The sequence below is a fragment of the Xyrauchen texanus genome, chromosome 50 (genome assembly GCF_025860055.1).
Source record: "Xyrauchen texanus isolate HMW12.3.18 chromosome 50, RBS_HiC_50CHRs, whole genome shotgun sequence".
Lineage (NCBI taxonomy): Eukaryota > Metazoa > Chordata > Actinopteri > Cypriniformes > Catostomidae > Xyrauchen > Xyrauchen texanus.
This window is the reverse complement of record NC_068325.1, coordinates 20,000,119-20,026,176: the sequence shown is the minus strand read 5'-3', so window position 1 is coordinate 20,026,176 and position 26,058 is coordinate 20,000,119. Positions and strand designations below refer to the sequence as shown.

The window sequence follows — 26,058 nt, the reverse complement described above, 5'->3', positions numbered from 1 at the left end:
CAGACCTTCTCACACACAGGCTCTTGACTTGCACATCAACTGTTGTTGTTTTTACCTTCATCTCCTGATGTTAAGTCATCTTCCGGGTTTCTCGTGACAGCAACGGCTCAAATATGAGTGTTGCCACCTTGTGGACCCACTAATAAGTGCAAATAACTCCAGGCGCATGTGCATTCTGCGGTTAGAAAAAAACGAGTTGCACGCGTTTAGTACGCGGACAAACAGGCTGACTGAAGCATACTTTGGGCTTAACAGATTAGTGAGGCTTCGAACATTCAGTGCTTGAAAAAAAAAAATTTAAAAATGTTTTTTTCTCCCCAATTTGAAATGCCCAATGTGCTCCAAGCCCTCGTGGTGGCGTAGTGACTCGCCTCAATCCGGGTGGCGGAGGACGAATCTCAGCTGCCTCCACGTCTGAGACCATCAATCCCCGCATCTTATCACGTGACTTGTTGAGCACGTTACCGTGGAGACATGCGTTTGGGGCTTCACGCCCCACCGAGAGTGAACCACATTATAGCGACCATGAGGAGGTTATCCCATGTGACTCTACCCTCCCTAGCAACCAGGCCAATTTGGTTGCTAGGGAGACCAGGCTGAAGTCACGACTCCAGGGTTGGTAGTCAGCGTCAATACTCGCTGAGCAACCCAGACCCCCCTGAAATTGAACATTGTTAAACCTGATAAAATGATGTCAGTTAATGCAGTAACTGAATACAAAAGCTAAAATATAACCTAAAAATGCTGAAAACACTAAAACTAAAAATAGAAAACAATGGGGGGAAAAACTACAAAAACATAAACTAGATCTAACAGTCACAGCGTGAAAACTAATGAAACAAAACTGAAAGGACTAATTGAAAACAGGAAATTAAAAACTATAACAACCCTTTATACACAAATGAGCCTGTTTCCAGCGAGACAACAGTGAAACTGCTCAAAGCAAAAAGCTTAGAAAACAAATAAAAGCCTTTGCAGGGCTTTAACAAACAAGGGTAATTAGCATGTTTTGGAGAAACAGAAGGAGCCGCTGTTGCGGAGTATAAATCTTGGAACTCAAACATAATCCAGTCTGTGACTTTAATGGGCAGACGGTCCTTCTGTCTACAACAAAGGTGTGTAATTTATGCATACTAGCATAATCAAAATGCAAGTTTTCTGCGACATCCATTGGTTGCATAAACAGAAAGTCCCACCCAAAACTCACCCGAGCGCTGCTGTGTCTGGTTAGATGGGCCGCTCGTACAAACAGATGAAAGTTTCGATAGCGCCATGGGACCACAGTGTGCCACTTTTAGCTGAAATCAGTCTACAAATGGCTTACTTATACTTAACATCAACTACTTTTTATAGAAAAAAAAAATGAAACATATCAGCAAGATAAGTGATCAACATTTATAGTGTTTTCCAGGAAAAGACTAAATATTAAATGTGTATATAAAATATAATTAGTCATATTTTAGGAGAAAACTAGCATATTTACTTGAAAGCTAAAAATCCAATTATGATTTCATGGGATCTGTTTAAAAAGAATTATCCACCATGGTGGGTGGGGGTTGAGGGGGCTGGGGGCATTGCCCCTCATGATTTGCCACAGGCCCCCCCCAAAAAACCTTCTGATCCCCCCGACCTGACTGACAGAACCATGATCAAGGAGCAATCTGCCACCCCCAGACTGACAGCGAAATGATCAACGTTGCCCCTCAAAGATCGCATCCTAGTACCGGCCCTGGTTCCCAAACCAAATGAATTTCCATGAATTTTCCAGACGTTCGTTCATTGCACTCACTAAGATGAAATAATTTACAGCTGATCACACCAGAAAACAGAAGATTCCCCTGATAGCTCCAGGTTTTACCTGTGGTCACCTTAAACATTTCTGCATTTTTTACACGAGATGTTATTTATGCAAGCCTAGATATATGTGCTGTATTTATCCATGAAGCCTGTCATTCATTCATCAGAAATCACAGATGAGGCACGTGGTGTGGCTGACTACTGCCCCCATGTGTCACATGAAATGAGAAAACCAGAATGCATTCTGTGAACAGAGAAACAGTGTTTACACATTCTAATGAGGCAGGCAAGTGAGATTAATTAAACCAGCTAGATAGGTTAAAGAAGGGTCCAACACTCATAATTGTGTACTGAAGTGCTAAGCAATGTTGAAGATGTAGGATAATGAGTTAAATACGCTGACCTGAGCAACAACTCAATACTTCAATAATTTATTGGGGACTATATATTTGTCCAACCAAAAGATGGCGAGTTCTCTGGAATCCGTTTAAAACTGTGATTATGTTTGCAATAGAGTACAACATTGCCCATCCACATTTACAGTCGTCTTCGTGCTGGAAGTATTTTTCCCCATTGATTTTTTTCCCCCCATAGATATTTCATAAAATCCTTAAGATAAAACTTTTAAGCCATGAACTGAGCCAATCAGCTCCGAGATGAATCACAACATTACAAACTTTGATTTGAAGCAAAAACGTATATGCAAATCGGACAAAAACACAAACGTACAAGACCGCGTACTTTACGCCCATCCGGAGGGATAGAACTACAATCCCATGAAGCATTGCGAATGACCTAATCAAATTTAAAACAATGAAAAAATATTACACTATTGATTTAAAGTTGTTTACTAAAAGCGTAGAATCAATATATTTAAAGAATGTTGCAAAACATTCAGATATATTTTGCCTCAGAGCACTTTTGGTGCACATTGTTAGCCACGCTTGTCAGAGAGAGAGCGGGACCCCTTAGATAGATAGATAGATAGATAGATAGATAGATAGATAGAAATATATTATAATGACAATATTTTATGTACATTATTAATTTTAACACATGAAAATTCAAACAATATCATCACAAATGTATGTATACACAAATATATATTGTGTGTGTGTGTTTATATTAATAAGTTATGTATTTATTATGGAGACGAGTTCTTGAAACATCTCTAATGAGCCAAGCCCCACTGCCGTCCAATCAAACCGCGGTATTCAAATCTATCACGTCTCAGCCAATAGCAGAGGTATACCTAATTAATTATTCATAACACGTCAGTGTTGTTCCACCATACGGGCTGGTTCTGTTGAAAAGTACACAGTAATCCAGTGACGGTGGTCACCATGGCGACAGCGATATATCTCGAACATTATCTTGATAGTAAGTATAAATTATTTAGGACTAAATTAGATATATTTATCGTCATTTTGAAGGGGTTACGGGTGTTTAGTGGCCTTAAACTGAGTTTGTTTTGATGGCTTATGTCAGATTAGCATTAGCGAGCTGCTGTAGGTAGATAACAGGTTGATTTGCTTAATTTCTACTCAATAACACTGCTTAAATATGTTTTTTGTTTTGTTATTTAAGTCTTAAATATTTGAAAGTATACATAGGTATTATGAAACTAAAGTAAATAGTTGTAAATACAGGGCAGAAAGCAGTTAGCATATGGTTAGCATACATGCTACGTCAACAAACATGTTGTTTTGAAATGTATGTGTCTTTATTGGGATTATTATGCGTGTATACGTAGATAACGTATGCATGATAGTTAAGACTCTATAACTTTTCCATTTGCATGTAAACAGTTAAAGTTGCTTTATTTGCATTCTATGCATTTATTTTGCATCTATCTTTGCATGTCCACAGGCATTGAAAACCTGCCCTGTGAACTCCAGAGAAACTTCACACTCATGCGAGAGCTTGACAACAGATCGGAGGGTAAGATGACATGTGGGTTGCTATGGTGTTGTCTTGCTAGGTAGCCTTTTGAGTCAGCTCAGCATCCCTATGATTCCCAAGAATGCTGCTGACTCAGAAAACGCCTGTGTTGCTTGAAAATGCTGTCTAGGTAGGCAGCACCAGGTTTTAAGTAGGGGTGTAATGGTATGGCATCCAGCAGGGGGTGCTCACCATGCGGTCTGTGTGGGTCCTAATGCCTCAGTATAGTGACGGGAACACTATCCTGTAAAAAGGCACCGGATGAGATGTTTAACTGAGGTCCTGACTCTCTGAGGTCATTAAGAATCCCAGGGCACTTCTCATAAATAGTAGGGGTGTAACCCTGGTGTCCTGGCCAAATTCCCCCCATTGGCCCTTCTCAATCATGGCCTCCTAATAATCCCCATCCATTAATTGGCTCTTTAACTCTACTCTCTCCTCTCCACCAATAGCTGGTGTGTGGTGAGCATACTGGTGCACTATGGCTGCCGTTGCATCATCCAGGTGGTGGTTAAGGAGTGTTCCCTGTTCACCATGTAAAGCGCTTTGTGTAGTGTCAGAAAAGCGCTATATAAATGCAGCATTCATTATTTGTTGGCATTTTGTCCAGTATTGTCTATTTTCTTCCACAGTGTCACTGTCAGTTTCCTGCATGCATATTGTCAATGTCACCAAAAGCCATGCACTTTGTAAACCCTTTGTACACTGCTAATATTAGTAGTATCAAACACATTGTTGGGCTACTGTTGCGCTGCACTAAGGCAAATGTACAAACAGTTGGCACAACGTAATGTTGAGCATTTGTGAATGTGACCGAAAGCATAAACATAACTTTAGCCTAACTAGTCATTACAAATGATGTAAATCTACATTGAATCTGGTGTTTTTTATGAAACAGGGGCTATAATTTATTAACCTGTATGCTGTATTTCCACTTACATTCATCTCCACAAATTCATATGTTTATGCAAATCCGTCAATGAGAAGATTTCAACGGTATGATAAGCGTCTGAGGTATATAGTGAAACCTTGAAACCGTTACATCGCTAGTTTTGAGACACTGTTGAGTGTGTTTACATGAACAGCTGATCCAGTAACATGGCAACTCATGTTTGGAACGGGCTGCACTGTGTTTGTACTCTGTTTGCAGAAAAGAAAGGTGAAATCGATAAGCTTGCTGAAGAGTATATCACCAACATCCGAAATCTGGCCCCAGATCAGAGAGTAGAGCACCTGCAGAAGATTCAGAGCGGCTTCAGCAAATGCAAAGAATACAGTGATGACAAAGTGCAACTTGCCATGCAGACGTATGAGATGGTCAGTTTATTTGTCTGTTAAAATGTCTGTGTATGTGGTTATAAATAATAAATAAAACTTTGCAACACGTTTTCCTGGGAAACTGCATTTACTTTTTCCTCTTTTCTCTTTGTTGTTGTTGAATATTGCTTGGACTTCTTCCTGCAAGGTGGACAAACACATCCGCAGACTCGATGCTGATCTCGCACGATTTGAGAATGAGTTGAAGGAAAAGTTAGACGTCAGCGGCTACGAAAGCCCAGACAACAGAAAGCCCAAGAGTAAGTCATGGAAATGATCATAAAGCGAACATCAGCTCAAAATGAAGGGATAGTTCACCCAAAAATAAAAATTGTCATAATTTACTCACCCTCATGTTGTTCCAAACTAGAGGCCAACTGATGGTAGATTTTTCCAATACCGATAACTACGGTGGTGGAAAAGGCAGATAACTGATTAATTGGCTGATAGTTTTTAAAATCGATTGAATAATAAAAAAAAATCCAATATATACAAAACTCTTCATCTGGTGAATAGAGGTATTTCGATTAATTGGTGCCGATAGTTTGTGTTTGGAACTATCTGTGCCGATAGTTGCTCTTTCTATCGGCATAGATTTTTTTGCTCACTTCAAAAGCGGAATGAAACTGCGCTACCTGGACCATTTATTAACACGACTCAATGGATAGAGCAGCACGAGCGCAGAGCAGGTGCGGTAATTCACGGACTGGTCTCAACCGCACAGACTAATTTAAATTTTCTTGTTAATCAGTGAGATGCACGGCGGGGATTGTGAAACACGTTTGAATGTGGTAATGAATTGTCTGTAGCAAAACTCTGATGTCTCGCTGATAAAACTAGTTTAAAACAAACAACCCATATTCTAAATGGCACTGACAAAGAAAACAGGAGAAAACAGAAATTAGAAGGCTTTTCCATTCTCAAATCACAATACTTGCTGGTGCCACATTCCCAATGGGTCCTTTGAGGGCACAAATAAACCGTGATGTGGCCCAGGCTTAAATTGAGTTTGACACCCCTGTTTTAAGATACTCCTCGACCAATACGCATTAACACGGGTTTGACGTTGGGGGCTTGTGGATGCGCACACAACAGCACCGCTGCTGAAAAAATCCTATGAAAAAAATCCTCGGCATCCATTTTTACTGATAACCGATAGTTCCAAAAAGCAACTATTGGCACCGATTAATCGTAAAACCGATATATGTTGGTCTATGTCTATTCACCGGACATGGATATTATAGATATATATTTGACCAGACGAGGTTTACGGATGATATAATGGAAACTATCAGCACAGATTATTACCGATGACGATAGTTCCTAAAAGCAACTATCGACACGATTATTCGTAAAACCGATATATCGCACTACCGCTATTCCAAACACATGAGCGTTTTGGTGATCAAGTATTACGTACCTCCACATTCTATTAGAAATGCATGGAAAGTAAAGTTTGAATTGCTTTTTTTCTGCAGAGTCAGGTGGTAGAGGAGGCCTGAAGGAAAAACGAGGCCCCAAAGGAAGAGGAAGAAAATGTTCGGATGACGACTCGCTTCGAAAAAAGAAAATGAAAAGCAGGTAAGCATGAAAGAACTTTGTGTGAGTTGATCTAATGACAGTGACTTAAAATGTACTTTTGAAATGATTTATTAAAATTATTTATTATCTTATAATCCAGTGATTATTACACATCAAACCATAATATGTACGTCAAAGACTTAATGAAACAGCATTCACAATGCTTTTAACTTGCGTGATGTGACACTTCTATGTGGGAAAGGATTTGATTGTATCGTGAAAAGTAGGCAATGATCCATCCATCCATCCATCTTCAACCGCTTATCCGAAGTCGGGTCGCGGGGGCAGCTGCTCCAGCAGGGGGCCCCAAACTTCCCTATCCCGAGCCACATTAACCAGCTCTGACTGGGGGACCCGAGGCGTTCCCAGGCCAGTGTGGAGATGTAATCTCTCCACCTAATCCTGGGTCTTCCCCGAGGCCTCCTCCCAGCTGGACGTGCCTGAAACACCTCCCTAGGGAGGCACCCAAGGGGCATCCTTACCAGATGCCCAAACCACCTCAACTGACTCCTTTCGACGCAAAGGAGCAGCGGCTCTACTCCGAGCTCCTCACGGATGACTGAGCTCCTCACCCTATCTCTAAGGGAGAAGCCCGCCACCCTTCTGAGGAAGCCCATTTCGGCCGCTTGTACTCATGACCTAGTTCTTTCGGTCATGACCCAGCCTTCGTGACCATAGGTGAGGGTAGGAACGAAAATTGACCAGTAGATCGAGAGCTTTGCCTTCCGGCTCAGCTCTCTTTTCGTGACAACGGTGCGATAGAGCGAGTGCAATACCGCCCCCGCTGCCCCGATTCTCCGGGCAACCTCCCGCTCCATTGTCCCCTCACTCGTGAACAAGACCACTAGGTACTTGAACTCCTTCACTTGGGGCAATACCTCCTTCCCTACCTGGAGTACGCACTCCATCGGTTTCCTGCTGTAGGCAATGATATTATTGGTTAATATAATTTTTCCTCCCCTCCCTAACTGCTTTGGTTATATCAGCAGAAAAGGAAAGCCATTTCAGAGGTGGAGGAAGTTATTATATTTTCATAAAAGTTTGGTAAAAGGTTTTATTTATTTTTTACAATAAAATGATATTTTGGGTACAAAATAAGACCAGGAACAAAAAGCAAGTAAACAAGCTATTTTAATTTATTATACTGTATATCTATAGCACCAAATGTTCCATAATTAGCCTCATGTTTTCTGGTATTCTCTATTTCTTAGCCCTGAGTTCTCTGAAGCCATCCTTCCAGTTCACCCGTCAGACGTCTTGGACATGCCAGTGGACCCCAATGAACCCACATACTGCCTCTGTCACCAAGTGTCATATGGAGAAATGATTGGATGTGACAACCCTGATGTACGCCTCCTTATGTTTACATGATTTTGTGACACTTTTAAACACTTTATTATCCTTTCCCAAATGTATTTGTTCAACAGAAGTCTATTCCTTTACTTTACAGTGTCCTATCGAGTGGTTTCACTTCGCCTGTGTTGATCTAACGACAAAACCCAAAGGGAAATGGTAAGTAGATTTGGTAAATGAGGAACCATTGATATCTTCGTTTTCAGCATGACAAAAACCCCCCCAAAAAAACATATTGCTTTATTTCCTACAGGTTCTGTCCACGATGCACCCAAGACCGAAAAAAAAAATGAGATGAACATTTATATACGAATAAACTTATATATGTATTGTGGTAAAATAGGATAATATATACTCCTTTCTATATGGCCATGACGAAATATTTGAGGGTCACTAGAAACAAAGCTTTTATTTTTTGAAGTACTTGAAATGTTTCCATTTTGTCCGTTTAAGCTTCATTCTGTCTTGTCAAATTGTCTTTTTTCATACAATCTTGGATATAATATATATATATATGTATATATGTTATATATTTTTCCTCTTAACAATTGGTATGTAGCTGTTTTATACACTTTCATTTACAAAGCTTCAAGCTTTCGCTCATAAAACGTTTTTAGCATGGCACGCCGTTTAGAGCTAATCCGCATATTTGCTCATAATCTAGAGGATTTACTTGGAACAAACGCGTTTGACTTGCTGAATGCAGGCGATGTACGATTTGTATTCAGCTGTAAACTTTATTTTCTTGCACTCGTAGTATAATGTGACTACTTTTCGGGTGACCACCATTTTAACTGTACTCGCAGAGTTTAAGCAAAGAGACACTTTGAATTACAAATGAGATATTTTATTGTTCAGAGTCATATAATTGCACAGGCAAAACCCTAAAATCATTGAACAGAACTCGTGGGACGTAAGTGCCATCATTTGGATGCTTTTCCACTTGAGTTGGACAATCGAACTCCATTCCAGTTTGGGATTGCCTTGTTCCCGAGATCTTTTATAGAACTCAGCGCAACCGTAATTGAGACTACTGCTTTTCGAACTCCAGCGACACGAGTACAACAGTGTACATGCTACTTCTTCTTGTGTTTTTTCCATGTCTGAATGTTTTAAACGATCGATTTTGGCAGTATCTGCCATCTCTTTTCTCCTGCAGCTTTGATGCACTTTTTTAATCGACCAGACTCGGCACTTATGACCAGAATGCTTTTTGAATTTGCTGTGTAGTCCTGCACTTGTGATACGACTCGTAGAGAATGAGACACGATTGCCATTTTTTACTGCTAATTGCGTTCAAGTTCGTAAAAATGCGCAAACATTTGTGATGGCACAAAAAATGTCAGAGGATCTACCAAAGTGATATTAAGTAGTGTTAGCACTGTTTTAAGCTACACTGCTGTTGTATTATTTCTGTGACTCTATATGTGATCCATACATAAAACATGGAATATTGCATTATTATATTTCCATGCGAATGATCAGTACTATTGAAAATCTTAAAATTGTGTTATATCATTAGTGGGTAGAATCCACTAGGTTGAAAGTGTGAAAATCAAGTAACGTTTTGTTTATTTTTTTATGTTTAACTATCCAAGAATCTATGGACTAGATGTTCCGTACAGCTTTTCGTAAAAACAAATAAATATTTACCTTTAAAACGTCTTTGTTATTTGAAAGGAAATGTCAAGTGTTATATTGTTTTAATGTGTAAAATCATTGAACCTCTGTTACGCAGGTCAGGACCATGGAACCGCGAGGTCGTCTACTGCCCCTAGTGGCAGACCCCTTATCCTACCCTAAGCGCCATGGTGATTTTGCTAAAAAAATACGAAAATGAATACTCTTGTTGGCTAACATTTGCCAACTATCTATAGTTGCCAACATGAATCTAAAGCATTTTTTTCATGTTTAAATATCGCGTGATATATGGACTAGATTTTCCGTACAGCTTTCCATAAAACGTACATGTTTGTTCATGGACACGTGAGGCCTCCCTGCTGCCCCTAGTGGCAGACCACTTATCCTACCCTAAGCGCCAAGATACATGAATCGTAAGCATTCAATCATGGATTTTAGCAGAAATATATATATTTTTTTAAATCAGATTTTTAATACTAAGGTATTCATGCACAACGAGTCACGTGATAAGATGCGCGAATTGACGGTCTCAGAAGCGGAGGCAACTGAGACTTGTCCTCCGCCATCCAGATTGAGATGAGTAACCGCGCCACCACGAGGACCTACTACGTAGTGGGAATTGGCCGTTCCAAATTGGGAGAAAAGGGGATAATTAAAAAAAGTGGTTGGATAAGTGGTCTGCCACTAGGGGCAGCAGGGAGGCCTCACATGTCCATGATCTAGCCCTGGGACCATATGTTATAGTATTTCAATATAACCTTTTTATTTTTATTTTGCATTATTATTATACTTGCTTGTTTATTTTTACATTTAACTATGCCTGGATATTTGGACTAGATTTTTTAACATTAAAACATGGATTTCTTGCTTCAATACTAAAAAAAAATATTTTATTTTTGATTTGTTGTGGGGTTTTTTGTATTGAACTATTGCTGGATAAACTGACTAGATTTTCCGTATATCTTTTCATAAAAACAAATATTTAACATTAAAAAACTTTTGATTTGAGGTATGTTCGCCATCACAGAGTGTGACATAACTCAAATAGATAAATGTGACTAATTGAGAAGCACTTTAAAATGAGATCCAGTGTCATTGTTCTTTTAAATCTCCTCATTGGACTTGTCTTCATCCCAGCTACACGTCTCTTGTACGCTATTCTCAGGAAACTGCACCTCTGGATTGTACACAATGTCTGGATTGCCTTTGTGTCAACGGTTTCTTTCGAAAAGCACAAACATCTGGGCTTTCCTGAGGTTTAACTCTTCATCGCTCAGTTTATTGAGGTCATCATCATTGGGGTCGGGGCCCCACTGGGTGGCTAGTCTCTTCGTGACTGAAGCCGCTCAAGTGATCGCGGAGGATAGGATACCCGACTACAGTCTAGAAAAAGAGTGATGAGGAATTAACCAACATTCTGCCCTGATATTGACCTGTATATAAATACAACATGAAATCTATTTCAAAATGATTGGTCATTGGTCACACATGAGTACTGAGTAGAAGTTCCTCACAGGTATGATTCTCTTTCGCATCATGCTTATGTTCTGATTCTCATATATGAGGATGATTGATGGAGGAACAAACTTTATTCCACATCACTACTATTGACATCTTCACTCAAAGCGATAGCGACAACAGAACACAACACAGCTGCACACAAAACAGAGAACAGAACTTACTAAACATGTCTGAAGAGTTTGTAGTCGAAGAATTGATGCATTTCTGTGCCCAGTCCTTATTTCCTTATCGCTTAAATAGCTGCCATGAAATATCTGTGACAGCATTTTATAGCAAGTCAGTCCACTGTCGGTCATCGTTGGAATGCTCTCGGTAGGCTATTTCCAGTCATGAATGTGCAGCTTCTATATACTTGAATGGGAAAAGACCGAAATCTCAAAAACGGTTGGTCAAGATTACGAACAAAGAACATCTTTCCTATCAGCAATAACATTTGACAATACTGGAATCATAAATTGGGATTTTTTTTACTTCATATTACACTAAAAACCTCCTTTTCCCGACTTGTATAGCTAATGCGCATGCGTGTTTGGAAGTTGATTGACAGGCGATGTCTGTATCTAAAAGGTAATTGGCTCTTTTTTACTGGAAGGTAGAACGTCCTTTCTTCATCCGGGTGCTCAGAGCTGCTTTGTTGTGCGTTCCAATTTCTCCCATTCATCTAAATAGAAGTGGCCCATCTGTGCTAAATATTCTCTGGTGTAACTGTTTGGGTTTGCCGACATCAAATGCCTTTTTATTAAGATATATATATATATATATATATATACATATATATATATATATATATATATATATATATATGATTGTGTGTGTGTGTGCGCGCGCGTACACTTTTAGTGTAATCAACGGCTCGTGGAATTTCTAGAACGTTTAATATAGCTTACAGCACCTTTAATAATAATGACTAATGAAGTCAGATGTTCCAGTGACTTTTATTTTGTTACTTCCGCTCAACCCCATCGCACCGGAAACTGCTGCTGCAGTCGAGAGGGCAGAACGAGTCACTACTCGGTTCCTCCCCTTCCCAAAACCGACACAAAAAAAAAACTACAAAATCATCTTATAAACGATCGGACGGGGCTTCTGCTTCAGCTCAAGCTCTTTGCTGGACAGAAAACCTCTTGAGTGAACCGCATGAGCTCTTAAAAGTGAAGTTTGAGTTCAGTTTTGCAGGTGAGTGTCGACCCAACCCGAGAGTCTCTGCCAGTGTCTCAAAATCTAGTGTGCTTCCTAACCAGACAGCGTTTATAGGCTCCTATTTCGGGCAAAATGCTCATTTCGAACACTATACATGCATTTTGATCTATTGTCTAGTTAGGGAACTCACTATGTTTGGAGACAGCCTCTGTTATTATATTTCTGTGTATCTCTATTGGAGTATTTATATCTGCATACATGTTGCTTGATCTTGCTAGTCTTGTGTTGCTGGGGCAAATGCAGTCTATTAATGTGTTTGGGAGCCTATTTTAATGTAAGGTGTTGCTCTAGTGAAATGTAATGGTCGACTAATGTGAGTTTTTCAATGGCCGATACCGATATGCATTTGGGATTACTCTAAAATGGTAATTAATTATTAATTACTAATTACATCTTCAGTGTAATTAGATTTCTAATAAATCTGTCTGAAAAGTTATTGCTAATTACTTCGTAAAACCCTCATCAACCTCGACCAGATGGAAAATACAAGGATAGACATGAATCCAAAGCACTCTTGGCGAAATCGGTGGGATTCGTACGACGTTTCTAAATTTGCCTAATTCGTATGATATCGTGCGACTGTACTCGTTTGAATTCCTACGACCTTCACCACAGCCAATGATGCCTCTGGACATCGTTTCCATCTAATACACAACAATGACTTTCTTCCGTCACACTCAACAGCTTCCTGTCACATTTACACACTCTACTGATTGTTTAAGTTTATATACGGGGTTAACACCTCACGCTTCTGCATTAGACATTCAGGCATTTGCATGTAATAAAATTGTGCACGTTTTTTAACCTTATCAGTTACCAAAGCGCTTTACACTGTGTCCCATTCACACTCAAACGCATACACCAATGATGGCAGAGCTGCATGTAAGGCGCTAGCCTGCCATTGGGAGCAAATTGGGGTTCAGTGTCTTGCCCAAGGACACTTTGGCATTTGGAGACGTGTGGGCCGGGAATCAAACCGCCAACCCTGCGATTAATGGCCGACCCGCTCTACCACCTGAGCCACAACCGATTTTGCCAATAACTATGTCGGTGGAAGAGGCAGATAACCGATCAATCGGCCGTTAATTTTTAAAATCAATTAATAGGATGTTATACATTTTTACTTTTAACTATAAACAACCCTGAAACACGCAGATGACTCTTATTTCGAAATGACGGAGACTTGGCTCCATCAAAATGCTGTGTATTAAAGCATTATCTAAATTAAGACTTGTATATCCTATACAGTATATTCACCAGATAAAGGTTTTTGTGTATATATCTATAAGGGATGCGAACATATGGATATGAAAATGTTTGGCCGATACTATCAGCAGTTACAACTGTCCCATCTGACACCAACAATCATGCCACGCTCCATTAACTGAAGCTGGGCTGGTTTTTGAGTATTTCTGGGATTTTCACACACAACAGTCTCTAGAATTTACTCTGAAATGGTGCCAAAAAATAAAAACATCCAGTCAGCACCAATTCTGTAGACGGAAACAACTTGTTGTTGAGAGAGGTCAATGGAGAATGGCCAGACTGGTTTGAACTGACGAAGTCTACGGTAACTCCGATAACCGCTCTGTACAATTGTGGTTAGAAGAATATCATCTCTGAATGCTGTTCTGAGATGCGGGTTGGTGCCGTTTTGGCTACATCAGGGGGACCTACACAATATTAGGCAGGTGTTAATGTTGTGGCTGATTGGTGTATGCATATGTATATATATATGATGCACAAATATTTTCTCCATACGATGTCTCACAGACATCACTGAAGTGTCCTGAGATACCTCATCGGTCTATGTGACCGCACTAGACTGTGCAAACAGCAATCAAAACAATTTCCGTGGTTGTGTCTTTCTCTCTGGTTGTGTCAAATCTCTAAAAAGGAGTGAATAATAATGTGTGACAACTCATTATATAAAAAACACAACCTGGCTACTATGAACTATAATACTTTTTCTTTCATACTTAATAATACTTAATTCACTTTTCCTCCATCAACTTGACCTTGAATTAAATGTAAACAAATTATTAGACTAAAAGTTGACTTTGCATGTTTCCAGAAGGCTTACTTAGTTAGATATATGCTGCTAAATAAGGCGAAAACAAGTCAACAGTTTGAGAAAAGTGTCAACGCCCAGATCATAATCATCAACAACTGTGCATTGGTGATTATAGTGAGTGCTGTCCTCGTGGAAGCAGCGGAGGGTGGCAGTGCAGACTGTACGGCAATCAGATCATTTGGAAAGACAGTGTTACGTTAGGAAGTCTTAATTCTTCAAATTAAATTCAGACTGATCTAGCAACAGTGTAACTTGCAACTGTCCAAGCGGTTTGGCTCACTTTCACCTGTTTACGAACTTGTGTAGACGCATCAAACCTTGGAATATTCCATTACTGACTGATCTGAGGGGGTTGCTTGCATTGGTGGTGCTGAAAATAACAGCAATATTAAACCTTTTATCATTGTAACAGAGATATTTAATATTTCAGCACATGCTATTTAGCATGAATGACAATAAAAAAGAATATTATTTGTATTTTTAGGGGGCCCTTGGCTTGTGGTGGCCCTAGGCAGTTGCCTACCTTTCTCTAGTGCTATATCCGCCCCTGTATAATTACACGTGCAATCTGACATCATATGGATAGAATAGGCTACATAGAATTTGTACGTTTTTTTTTTTTTGTACAAACATTAATTTGCACAAAAGCTACTTTACACAAAATTTACACAAATCAATCTGTTCCATATTTGCATCCCCTTGATGGATCTTGTGTTGCCTTCTTGTGCATCAGTAATTGTTTGCACCTTTTGTAATAGTTGTGTACGAGTTCCTCAATAGTCCCAAGTGTCAAAAGCTGGATCTCATCATATAGCCACTGAAGAACTCAAATGTGCAGAAGATGCTGAGAAACCAAATAATTGCACAGTACATCGGGGCCTGGGTATCTCAGCGAGTATTGACACTGGCTACTACCCCAGAGTCTTGTGTTTGAATACAGGGTGTGCTGAGAGACTCCAGTCAGGTCTCCTAAGCAACCAAATTGGCCCGGTTGCTAGGGAGAGTAGAGTCACATGGGGTAACCTCCTCGTGGTCACTATAATGTGGTTCTCGCTCTCGGTGGGGGGTGTGGCGAGTTGTGTGTGGATGCCGCGGAGAATAGTTTGAAGCCTCCACACACGCTACGTCTCCACGGTAACGTGGTAAAATTTGGAAGTTACCCATAAATATTTAATCACAAATAAAATCAAAGAAATTTCCTTCAAACTTATAGAGATTTAATTGTGATGTCGATATATTCTGTACATTTTATGGTCTGCGGGCGGAATTATTTTTAAATTTATTTTGGAGATGACTCTACTTGTTTTTGGTCTGATTTCTGCAAGATTGTTAGAGATCATATTATTCCCGCTTTCAACTTTTCGTTTTTGTTTAGCTATGACACGTCTCTTCATAAGGAATATTATTTGATTAATGTTCTGCTTTTGTTGGCAAAGTTTAGTATTCATAAATGTAAGTATGGTGGTTATAAACCATTAATTCAGAGGTTCAGCAACACCTAAGAACAATTTCCAATTTGAGTAACAAGAAAGCTGTAAAGTGTATTGAAATATGTAAACAATTTGATATTTTTATTACACTGTTTATTTATTTATTTTCCTTGTTGTTGTTTGTTTTAATATACCTCTTGGCTATAGATGTAAAAGTTTAAGCATTAATAAAAACATTTTTAAAAATGTCTGATGCAGGTGTAAATTGACGGGTCCTTAAACAAGCCCTTATAATAAATCTGTAATAACCTCATAATAATATAATCTATCTTTCTATATATATATATATATTTCATCCGATGAGGTTTACTGATGATGTAATGGCAACTATTGGCATACATTTCTGCTGATAACCATTTGTTCCAAAAAGCAACTATCGGCAAGATTAATCGGTAAAACCGATATCGGTCCATCTCAATTAAGTAGCACCATTTATTTTTATTGGATGTACCCACAATCCATTTGGCCAATGAATTGAAGACATTTATAATACATTTGAGGCACATTTAATACATTTGTAATCTACTATTATGGGCTAATGATTAAATTACTAGTTGTTTCTTGTAAATATGGCGTTATGGGGGTTCCAGAGAGAGTCAAATATGCTTTCATGCTGATGCTTTTTGTCTGCATCGCTCACCTCTCCGTCTCTCCGTTGTGCATTTCCTTTGCTACTTTCTTTCTCTTCTCCAGCTCTAACTCCTCCTTTTCTTTATCTCCATCTGCATCACTCCATACGTTCCCCCTCAACCCACTCCTTTATTTCCTTCTCTCTTCATCCACCCTTTCTTTGGGATCATGTGTGATAATGGGGATCTGGAGGACAAGCCGCCAGCTCCGCCTGTCAGGATGAGTAGCACAATCTTCAGCGGTGGTGGGAAGGACCACACACTCTCTGGCAATCACAGCACCAAGCCCCTCCCTTCGGTCCCAGAGGAGCGCAAACCTCGGAATAAAATCATCTCCATCTTCTCAGGAGCCGAGAAGGGTGCGTGTTTTTATTAACATTGTTAGTTTGAAAACACCCATAAGTATTAAAGTATTACTCGCCCGCATGCGCCTTTAGTCTGCACTGTTATAGCTGTTTTGTATGTACTTTCCGGCTTATGTGTAAATGTATCGTGATCTCTTGTGATGCGTCACCTTGTTTCACGCTTTGATTGCGAGAATACTGTGTTTAATATTCTCTCATGAGTTATAGTGTACAGTGAAAGTGAAACATGGTTGTTTGTGGACTATGTCACATATCAGGTGGTCGAAGGAAAGACAGAGATAAAGAAAGACCGGAGATCTCACCGCCATCAGATTTCGAGCACACAATCCATGTGGGATTTGATGCGGTCACGGGGGAGTTTACGGTAAGAGTGGATTCCCATCTTTATTGCCAGGACTTGATAGTTGCATGTGAACGGCTACCACAAAACCTCTAGCATTAATTATGTAATTTAGGATGCCCTGATATCGAAGTTTTGGCCGATATCCAATATTTTTGTTTTCACTATATTTCATGCATCCATAGGGGCTTTGTGATACAACTAAAAATGTATATTGTGATAATTACTATTAACCATCATTTTAACTAAAAAGCAAATTTGCCAAGTAGATTCAGAACATTTAATGCAAGAAAAATACAGTAAGATTCTATTTAAAATATTCATATTATTTTTAGTAAACTAGCAGATTTTAGCATTTTTGTTTTGTTGTATGTATGGTCACATTAAAACTGAATTGAAAACATTTTGCCAGATGTACATCGTTTACATTTTAGTACATTTCAAAAGCGTTTTATGTAAAGATTTGACTGTTTTGACCTTGACCCAGACTATCAATATTAAACTATGAAAATCCATTATAAAAATACGAATTATTCAATTTAAAACGATTCAAATCTAGACAATGAGTGAAACGAATCTAAACCATTTGTTATGTGTGAAAATGGTTTCTATCAATTTTGCACAATTTATGACTGTCCCAAGTTGTGGCGTCATTTTCAGCACACCAAACAATTTTAATAAAGTTTTTTTTTAAATGCGTGTACTTGTGGACAAAAGTGTCAGTGAAGAGCATGCTTGCGTGAGATGAAATATGACACAAGATGAATAAAAACCAAGGGAAATATCATTTTCTTTAATTGGGTGTCATTCCCAATCAAGCTGTAATTTTTTTCAAATTATGCACACAAAAAAACATTTGTTTTTTGTGTTTTTAGGATACATCCAATTTTAGCTATTAATATTTGCCTTAGTAAATCAAAAGAGTCAAATGTTCAAAAACATCATATTTAAAAATGTAATTTACACCACAGGAATGTTCCAGGTTCAAAGTTAAACTAGATAGACAGCATTTGTGTCATGATGTTTTTTTAAGTCCATGTTTGATAGTGTTTGTTTTCTCTGTCATTGATGTCTTACAGGGGATGCCAGAGCAGTGGGCGAGGTTACTGCAGACCTCCAACATCACCAAGTCTGAGCAGAAGAAGAACCCGCAAGCCGTTCTAGATGTCCTCAAGTTCTACGACTCCACGGGGAACGGCAGGCAGAAGTACCTCAGCTTCTCCTCAGGTCAGGACTATGTTTGTGTAAATGGTCTCTTCTTAATGGAAGGGAGGGGCGGAACCAGATGAACACTCACAAACTTGAATTACAACACAGACCCTTCCAACTGAAACACAACATAAAACACTGTCGCACACACACAAGTCTGCGTGCGTCTCTCTGTCTCTTTCGAACTGGCATTCTCATCTGTATCCCTCTCCCAGCTGATTGGCCTGATTCTGCACCAGGTGTCCATCGTTACGGCCTGGCCATGCCCCCCTCCTCCTCCTCATTATACTCTGGTGACCGCATATAACTGCACGAGAATATCTGATATTAATTCGGAATTTGGTCATATTCTGATTATGTAACTTCATGTAAACCCGATTGAGACTCAATTTTATTTTGAAATCTTGTTTACATTAGAGTAATAACTCTGGTGCAACTTCACCATCAAAATAGGTGCATAAGTAGAGCAAAGTACAAATAAAGAGGAAAAATCCAGCAACTCTTGTTGAACATTTATTTAAATAAATAAAACCGAAGCATTTCGGCACACAGGCCTTCATCAGGGTCAACAAGGTTAAAAGAAGACTTGTACATAACAGTTATTTGAATACAAACAAGGGTAAGATCCAGCCACTGAAAAGAAGAGTAGGGATGTGCCCGAAGCCAAATGCCTTATTCGGAAAGGCACGGATAATGACTTCAAAATGAATAATGGATTCACCTGAATAATATAAAACATATTCGTTTGACTGATTATCTAAAAGCACCAGTATAAAGCAAAAATGTTTTTAATTGATTTTTTTGTTTTTATCCCCTTTTTGGAATTCCAAATTCCCACTACTTAGTTGGTCCTCATGGTGGTGCGCTTACTCACCTCAATCCGGGTGGCGGAGGACGAATCTCCGTTGCCTCCACTTCTGAGACGGTCAATCCGCGCATCTGATCATGTAACTCGTTGTGCATGACACAACAGAGACTCTCAGCATGTGGAGGCTCATGCTACTCTCCACGATCCACACACAACTCACCACACGCCCCATTGAGAGAACCACTGATCACCACGAGGAGGTTACCCCATGTGACTCTACCCTCCCTAGCAACCGAACCAATTTGGTTGCTTGGCAGACCTGACTGGAGTCACTCAGCACGCCCTGAATTCGAACTCTCGACTCCAGGGGAGATAGTCAGCGTCAATACTTGCTGAGATTCCCAGACCCCCCCAAAGCGACATTTTAAATAAACCTATCCAAAATTACAATGAATTTATGAATCTGTGCAGCCAATAGTTTTAAAGTGTAAACTTTATGAATGAAAATGCACACAGTGTGATTTCAGAACACGACTCCGTTTGTGGTCTCTGTTAATTGAGCACGTCTGGAGCTTGCCAAGTGTAACAATAACTAAGACATACTATGACATCATATACACTTTCCACATCTTGAAATGTCTATGTTAATGTATCACATGATTCACACGGGATTCTCATGTATATATTTATAGCCTAAACCGGAGCGTGATGTTGAATTCCTGATCTGAAGTGATTTCACTTCAGAGCTTTTCTATCGGTCTTTTAAAGTTGACAACATTTATATTCACATCAGAGATTAAGGTAATTAACTGATAAAGACTTTATATAGAAAAAATGCTCCATTCATCAATATTCATTTATTCTGAATATTCCTCCTTATGCAAAACTGAAGAAACTGAAACATGCTCCGTCTTTTTCTTCTTCTTTCAACTGTGCTAAATTTGAAAATGTTATGTGTTCTTGAAATCTGGTATGGCGCTTTATAAATGTAACGTAACTAATATTATTATTATTTAACTAAATAACGGTGTCCTATCGTAAATATTCCTGATAGACTCTTCACTTGTTTGTAGGCTATATTGATTTTATTTTAATGTTTGAATCTGTATGTAATATTCACTGCAAAATGTGTGCTTGACATTATATATTTTGCAGGACACCTCCTGCATTCAGAATAATGTCGTTGTTCATGCACAGACAAACGAAAATTCAGTTTCATGCAGATATTAATATCTGAAATACCTGGAGAAACCACAACATATTCCCTATGTATATTCTCTATTTCTGTGCCGACTTAAAATATTTTGTAACATTCTATGAATCGATTTTAAAAACTATCGGTCGATTAATCCGTTATCAGTGTTTTCCACCACCTTTGTTATCGGTATTGGCCAAATCCACCATCGGTCAACCTCTAATTAATAGAAACGTCATGACCTACCATTTGCAATTTCCAGAAGAGAATAGCTGTAAATCCTTGTGCAATTCTGTTTATTCGGAATATACTGTACACAGGAATATTCTAATATCTATAGAGCATGTAAACATCTTTATCAGAATAAAGGCTTAACCTTTCATCTAAAAATGATCTTGTGCAAAATGGCTTCTGATTTACTGTGATATTTTAAGAAGTATCAAGTAATATAGTACTGATAATTTTTCTAACCTTGTTTTTAAATAGAGAAGGATGGATTTCCCTCTGGTGAACAATCGGTATGTATCAAAAACAACCATGCAAAATCAAATAAGCTTCTTGTAAAGCTTCTTAACAACATGTCCTACTTGTTTCCTCCCTGAAACCTCAGCCTGTCAAAAAAACACCAGAGTCTTCATCTCCAATCAAAACCGTTGATGACGATGAGGAAGATGACGACGAGGAGACACCACCGCCTGTTGTTGCACCTCGACCAGAACACACCAAGAGTGTAAGGAATAGTTCAACGAAAAAATTCAAACCTCATATTGTTTCAAACCTGCGTGAAAGTATTTTTTCCGGAATGTCATGTTTTGATGATTTGTGTTTTTATTTATTTATCAGATGTTGACTCGACCATCTGTCATCGACCCCATCCCTCCCCCCATGACCTCTCCGGACAGTGAGGTTGCATCGAAGGCTGCCGACCGACAGAGACCCAAAAAGGGCAAAATGACCGACGAGGAGATCATGGACAAGCTGAGTGCGTCATTGCATAACTACATCAAAGACTCTTTACTTGGTTTCACTTCTCTTACTGTAAGACTCAAATGTGTTGTCTCTTTGTACTCACACAGGAACCATAGTCAGTATTGGGGATCCAAAAAAAAAATATACACGATACGAGAAGATCGGACAAGGGTAGGACAATTACACTCCTGAAGCCAACATGAAATCAAAACTGACCCAACGTCACATTTTCAAAGTACAGACACTATTGAAAGGTGATAAATAAACTATTGTCTTTTCACAGAGCTTCAGGAACAGTGTTCACTGCCATCGATGTTGCCACTGGACAGGAGGTAACGCAATACAGATACAGGGGGACGTTCGGAGAAACGGTGCTGGAATTAGACATTTAATGCTGTTTGTTTCTGTCTCTCAGGTGGCCATTAAACAGATCAACCTGCAAAAACAGCCCAAGAAAGAGCTCATTATCAATGAAATACTTGTCATGAAGGAGCTAAAGAATCCAAACATCGTAAACTTCGTAGACAGGTAACACCTTTGGAAAAGTCACATGATTGAAGTAAAAAGGGTGCCAAATGCCATATGATATTGACTTTTAATGGACTTTAACTGGAAACATTGATACCATGTGGGTTTAAAAGTGTTAATTGTGCATCTGGTACAGTTTTCTGGATGGGGAGGAGCTTTTCGTAGTGATGGAATACTTGGCTGGCGGTTCGCTTACAGATGTGGTAACTGAGACATGTATGGACGAGGCCCAGATTGCTGCTGTATGTCGAGAGGTGTGTAGAAATCGAAACTTTCACCTTTCGAATAAAAATATTGGCGAACAAGGCCAGAATCATTAGTGTTCACTTTCTGATTGTTAGTTTTAGTCAATAGTTTTTTTTCTTCAATACAATTTTGAGCTGTGTTCTAAATTCAGCCAAATATGTGTTAACCGGAAGTAAGCGAGTCACTTAACTAATTAACTTCCTCTGTTCTGTTATCTCACAGTGTTTGCAAGCACTGGAATTTCTGCACGCTAATCAAGTCATTCATCGAGACATCAAGAGTGACAACGTGCTTCTGGGAATGGATGGATCTGTCAAGCTCAGTACGTTCTCAGTTCTACACAGTAACCTTATTGTTTTTTATGAATGTAAACTGACTCCGACACTTTGCGTTAAGTATGATATTCCGCTAGAGGACAAAGATGTTGATTGTGATTAGTTGCTACTCATTGAAATGTGTTTTCACACCTGATTTTCATAGACGCATGCATTTTTTGCAAGACTTTGAAAACATTTGGTTTAGTTTCTGTGAAAGCTAATCATGAACTCGAACAGTAGACCTCTTGTTTCCCAAAACGAGGTGATTCTGAATCTAAAGCAATTACAAACAAGCTCTGACTTGGTTCACTGTATGAATGTGAACAAACTGACCCAAAGTTCACTGCAGTGAAGTGTTTTTTCACCCAAGACTGCACAGTCTTTTCTGTGCAATCATAATAAATGTGAAGAAATTTCACAAGTATTTTCTGATAAGGTGTATGGACTACTGGTTATTGCATGTAGTCTATGTTTAAAGATATGCATCTTGTTCTCCAACTTGTCTTCAAAAGAATTGCATGCAAATGGACCCAAGTAAGGGTACACATTATTCATTTGATGCCAGTGAAAACAAGGCAAGTCCATCTGACAGATTTTTCAGTTTGCTGAAAATTTTTCTGGAACCTTTTTTTTTTTCAGTGTTTTGTTGAATTAACAATCAAAACCAATAGTATAACCCTTTAATTGGACTGAACTTGAATTAAGGTACTTTAAAGGAATTGCTCATTCAAAAGTCACATTTAGGCAGCATAAAAGTAATCCACACAACTCCAGTTGATCAATGAATGTCGTCTGAAGCAAATCGATACATTTGTGTAAAACATAAATGGATAATAAGTGATTAACTTTTAAAAAGCACTTCCTGCCAGCAGCTGACGCATTATGTAGCCGTCATGTGACGCAAGCATGTCGGCGAGTTCACGCGAAAATTCGGAAGCGGAACTTATTTACAACAGAAGAACGAACGTCACCTGAGTTTGGCCATTTCAAACAGCATTAGATCCCTGGAAGGAAGCACCGATTTCAATTAAAATAAGTTTTAAATATCAACTTGTTTCTTACAAAAACCTATCAATTAGCTTCAGAAGGCATTCATTAATCGACTGGAGTCGCATTAATTAAATGTGTGATGCCTAAATGTGCCTTTTGGATCATCAAAGTGCTGGCACCCGTGTACTTTCATTATAAGGACCTGATGGAGCTCTATCTTCTAAAAATCTTCATATGTGTTCTGCTGACGAAAGAAAGTCATACACATCTTGGATTGCATCAGGTTATGTGAATAAATGGAGAATTAAAATTTTTGCTAGTGCTAATCAAACTAGTCTTACCTGGTCTACAAATGTCTGCACTCATCCTTTTCTAAACCCATCTTTATTCCAATTCCTGCTTTGTAGCGGACTTTGGATTCTGTGCTCAGATCACCCCTGAACAGAGTAAGAGAAGCACAATGGTGGGTACGCCATATTGGATGGCTCCAGAAGTCGTGACACGCAAAGCCTACGGACCCAAAGTCGACATCTGGTCCCTGGGCATCATGGCTATTGAGATGGTGGAGGGAGAACCACCGTACCTCAATGAGAATCCACTGAGGGTACGTTGGCGTCATTTGTATATGAAAAAACACATTACTTGTACAGTAGATTATCAGACCAAAAGAGTTTCTAAAGGGGCATTCTTACTGACATATTCACCGGGAATCGTCCATTTGAGGTCGACTTTGTGCTGTTGATACAGTTTGATACTACAGTTCAGTAGGAATGGCTACTCGCAACCAACAGTCCAGCGACTTGGTAATTTCCAGTTATCTAATTCCCTGAATGGAAATGCCACTTAATTCTAACTCTTTCTCATTCAGGCGCTCTATCTGATTGCCACCAATGGAACTCCAGAATTGCAGAGTCCTGAAAAGCTGTCGCCGATTTTCCGAGACTTCCTAAGTCGCTGTCTGGAAATGGACGTAGATAAGAGGGGTGGAAGCAAAGAGCTTTTGCAGGTACAACAAGAGCGATTTCTGTACTAGTATTCAAGGAATAGCAAGATTTTTTTCGTCTTTGTGTAACTACTGTTTATTGATCAAACCTTCTGTTTCCTTTAGCATCCCTTCCTGAAGCTGGCCAAACCTCTCTCGAGTCTCACTCCTCTGATTTTGGCTGCGAAGGATGCCATGAAGAACAACCGTTAGCCTCCCTCCCCCAAATAAGCTGTTGCCCGCAAGGGCAGCGTACATACAGACTGCTGAACACTCTTTAAATCTGTGCCAGGTGTTTTTACCAGTGTGCCAGCCTTTCAACAACATATCAGTGTTGCCAAAACAAAACTCCAAGCATATCATGTGGGTCTTTTTCCTGTTTTTAAACCTGTATGGACCGCCGTGGTGTTAGGGGGCTTTAGAAATCCCCATGTCCTTGTTCCACTGTCATTAGATTTCTTTTGCTGTGGAACATCGGAACTTTGCTGTTTATTTTATGTCTGAACTTGTCCATTCTTTGACTTCCCTAGATGATCTAATATGTTGCCAAATGGATGAATTTCAAATCAAGCTAGAGACATTTTGTTAGTCTTTAGGTTCATGTAGCAAGAATCATGACTGAAAACTGTGTACTCCTGTTCCTAGCCCTCCTTGTAAGGGAAGAGCACCTTACCAGTACATGCCAACTGCGAGCAGTGAATGATTTTTGTAGTCACTTGTGCCTTTGTTGTTATTCCAGCAAACACCTTTATTCTCTGTCTTAAAGTGGCAAATGCCATTGAACTTCCTCTAACCTGAGACGAAACTTTCATGTGATGAAATGTGTATATTGTGTACTTAGAAGCGTAGCATTACAATTGATGTAGTTAACCAAAAACAGGATGCGTAGATTTGATAAATGTTTGTGTACATGAACACTTTGTTTGTTGTTTTAGTAACTAACCGTTTATTATGAAGTTAATGCAGTTGTTGATATGTCATGATGTAAGAATTGATAACTATTTTTATGCTTTTCAGTCACTTGTTTTGCAAGTAAAAGTCGGATTCCTGTAACTTTGTTGAACAATACAGTCATTGCAACATTGCATACGTGTCTTGTTCTTCATTTTAAGAGATCTTGAAACTTGAGAGAGTAGTATAAACTCTTTAGGGCACATTTATATATGTAGTAGAGTTACTTGGAGTGTGAATTAAGGGCTTGAGACTGAAAAATATTAAATATTAACTGATTTCAAGAGGATGTCCTGACTGTTATGACAATTGGTAGCTTGTGAGCTCTACAAGGACTATCTACAAGTTTAAAGTGGATCAACCATTTTTAATGTTAAGAAATCACTCCTTGAATGAAAAGGACAGATAAGACCGATTCATTCTAACTGAACTACATGTGTCTAGTTGGGGTTCCTCACAGAAGTTTGATAACTTTTTATAATCTAATTTCACACTGCACAAACAATTATGAGGAATATTAAAGACAAGCAGTATGAATTGCAAAAATTTAATAAAAATACCATATATATTTGTGTGTCACGTGGATGAATCCTTGAATTCGATTGGTCACGTCG

At 39.0% G+C, this 26,058-nt stretch overlaps 2 protein-coding genes across 3 annotated transcripts; both read left to right on the top strand.

Annotated features, from left to right (window-relative positions):
• Nucleotides 1-3,075: 3,075 nt before the first annotated feature.
• LOC127640880 (inhibitor of growth protein 5-like) lies at nucleotides 3,076-10,471 on the top strand. Its single transcript, XM_052123572.1, has 8 exons — nucleotides 3,076-3,177; nucleotides 3,667-3,738; nucleotides 4,889-5,055; nucleotides 5,204-5,315; nucleotides 6,534-6,636; nucleotides 7,848-7,983; nucleotides 8,087-8,148; nucleotides 8,243-10,471. Exons 1-8 carry the CDS (start codon nucleotides 3,141-3,143, stop codon nucleotides 8,280-8,282), a joined length of 729 nt encoding a protein of 242 aa, XP_051979532.1. The 5' UTR covers nucleotides 3,076-3,140; the 3' UTR covers nucleotides 8,283-10,471.
• A 1,666-nt stretch (nucleotides 10,472-12,137) lies between these two features.
• On the top strand, nucleotides 12,138-25,578 carry LOC127640875 (serine/threonine-protein kinase PAK 2-like). 2 transcript variants are annotated; one of them, XM_052123567.1, is made up of 15 exons: nucleotides 12,138-12,327; nucleotides 16,738-16,903; nucleotides 17,167-17,273; nucleotides 18,329-18,476; nucleotides 20,948-20,979; nucleotides 21,072-21,191; nucleotides 21,305-21,443; nucleotides 21,538-21,601; nucleotides 21,714-21,762; nucleotides 21,846-21,958; nucleotides 22,095-22,212; nucleotides 22,427-22,526; nucleotides 23,919-24,115; nucleotides 24,380-24,517; nucleotides 24,620-25,578. In XM_052123567.1, exons 2-15 carry the CDS (start codon nucleotides 16,765-16,767, stop codon nucleotides 24,704-24,706), a joined length of 1,551 nt encoding a protein of 516 aa, XP_051979527.1. In that variant the 5' UTR covers nucleotides 12,138-12,327; nucleotides 16,738-16,764; the 3' UTR covers nucleotides 24,707-25,578. The 2 variants fall into 2 exon arrangements, with proteins under 2 accessions (XP_051979527.1, XP_051979526.1); XM_052123566.1 differs by having other exon boundaries at nucleotides 16,609-16,903.
• Nucleotides 25,579-26,058: the final 480 nt, after the last annotated feature.

Excerpts from the sequence above, each read along its gene's own strand:
- LOC127640880 (XM_052123572.1), top strand. The coding sequence starts at position 3,141 with ATGGCGACAGCGATATATCTCGAACATTATCTTGATA. Across the intron at positions 5,056-5,203 it reads CCATGCAGACGTATGAGATG|GTGGACAAACACATCCGCAG; the intron begins GTCAGTTTATTT and ends TCTTCCTGCAAG. Across the intron at positions 6,637-7,847 it reads AAAAAGAAAATGAAAAGCAG|CCCTGAGTTCTCTGAAGCCA; the intron begins GTAAGCATGAAA and ends TCTATTTCTTAG.
- LOC127640875 (XM_052123566.1), top strand. The coding sequence starts at position 16,714 with ATGTGTGATAATGGGGATCTGGAGGACAAGCCGCCAGCTCCGCCTGTC. Across the intron at positions 21,192-21,304 it reads GACCAGAACACACCAAGAGT|ATGTTGACTCGACCATCTGT; the intron begins GTAAGGAATAGT and ends TTTATTTATCAG. Across the intron at positions 22,213-22,426 it reads TTGCTGCTGTATGTCGAGAG|TGTTTGCAAGCACTGGAATT; the intron begins GTGTGTAGAAAT and ends GTTATCTCACAG.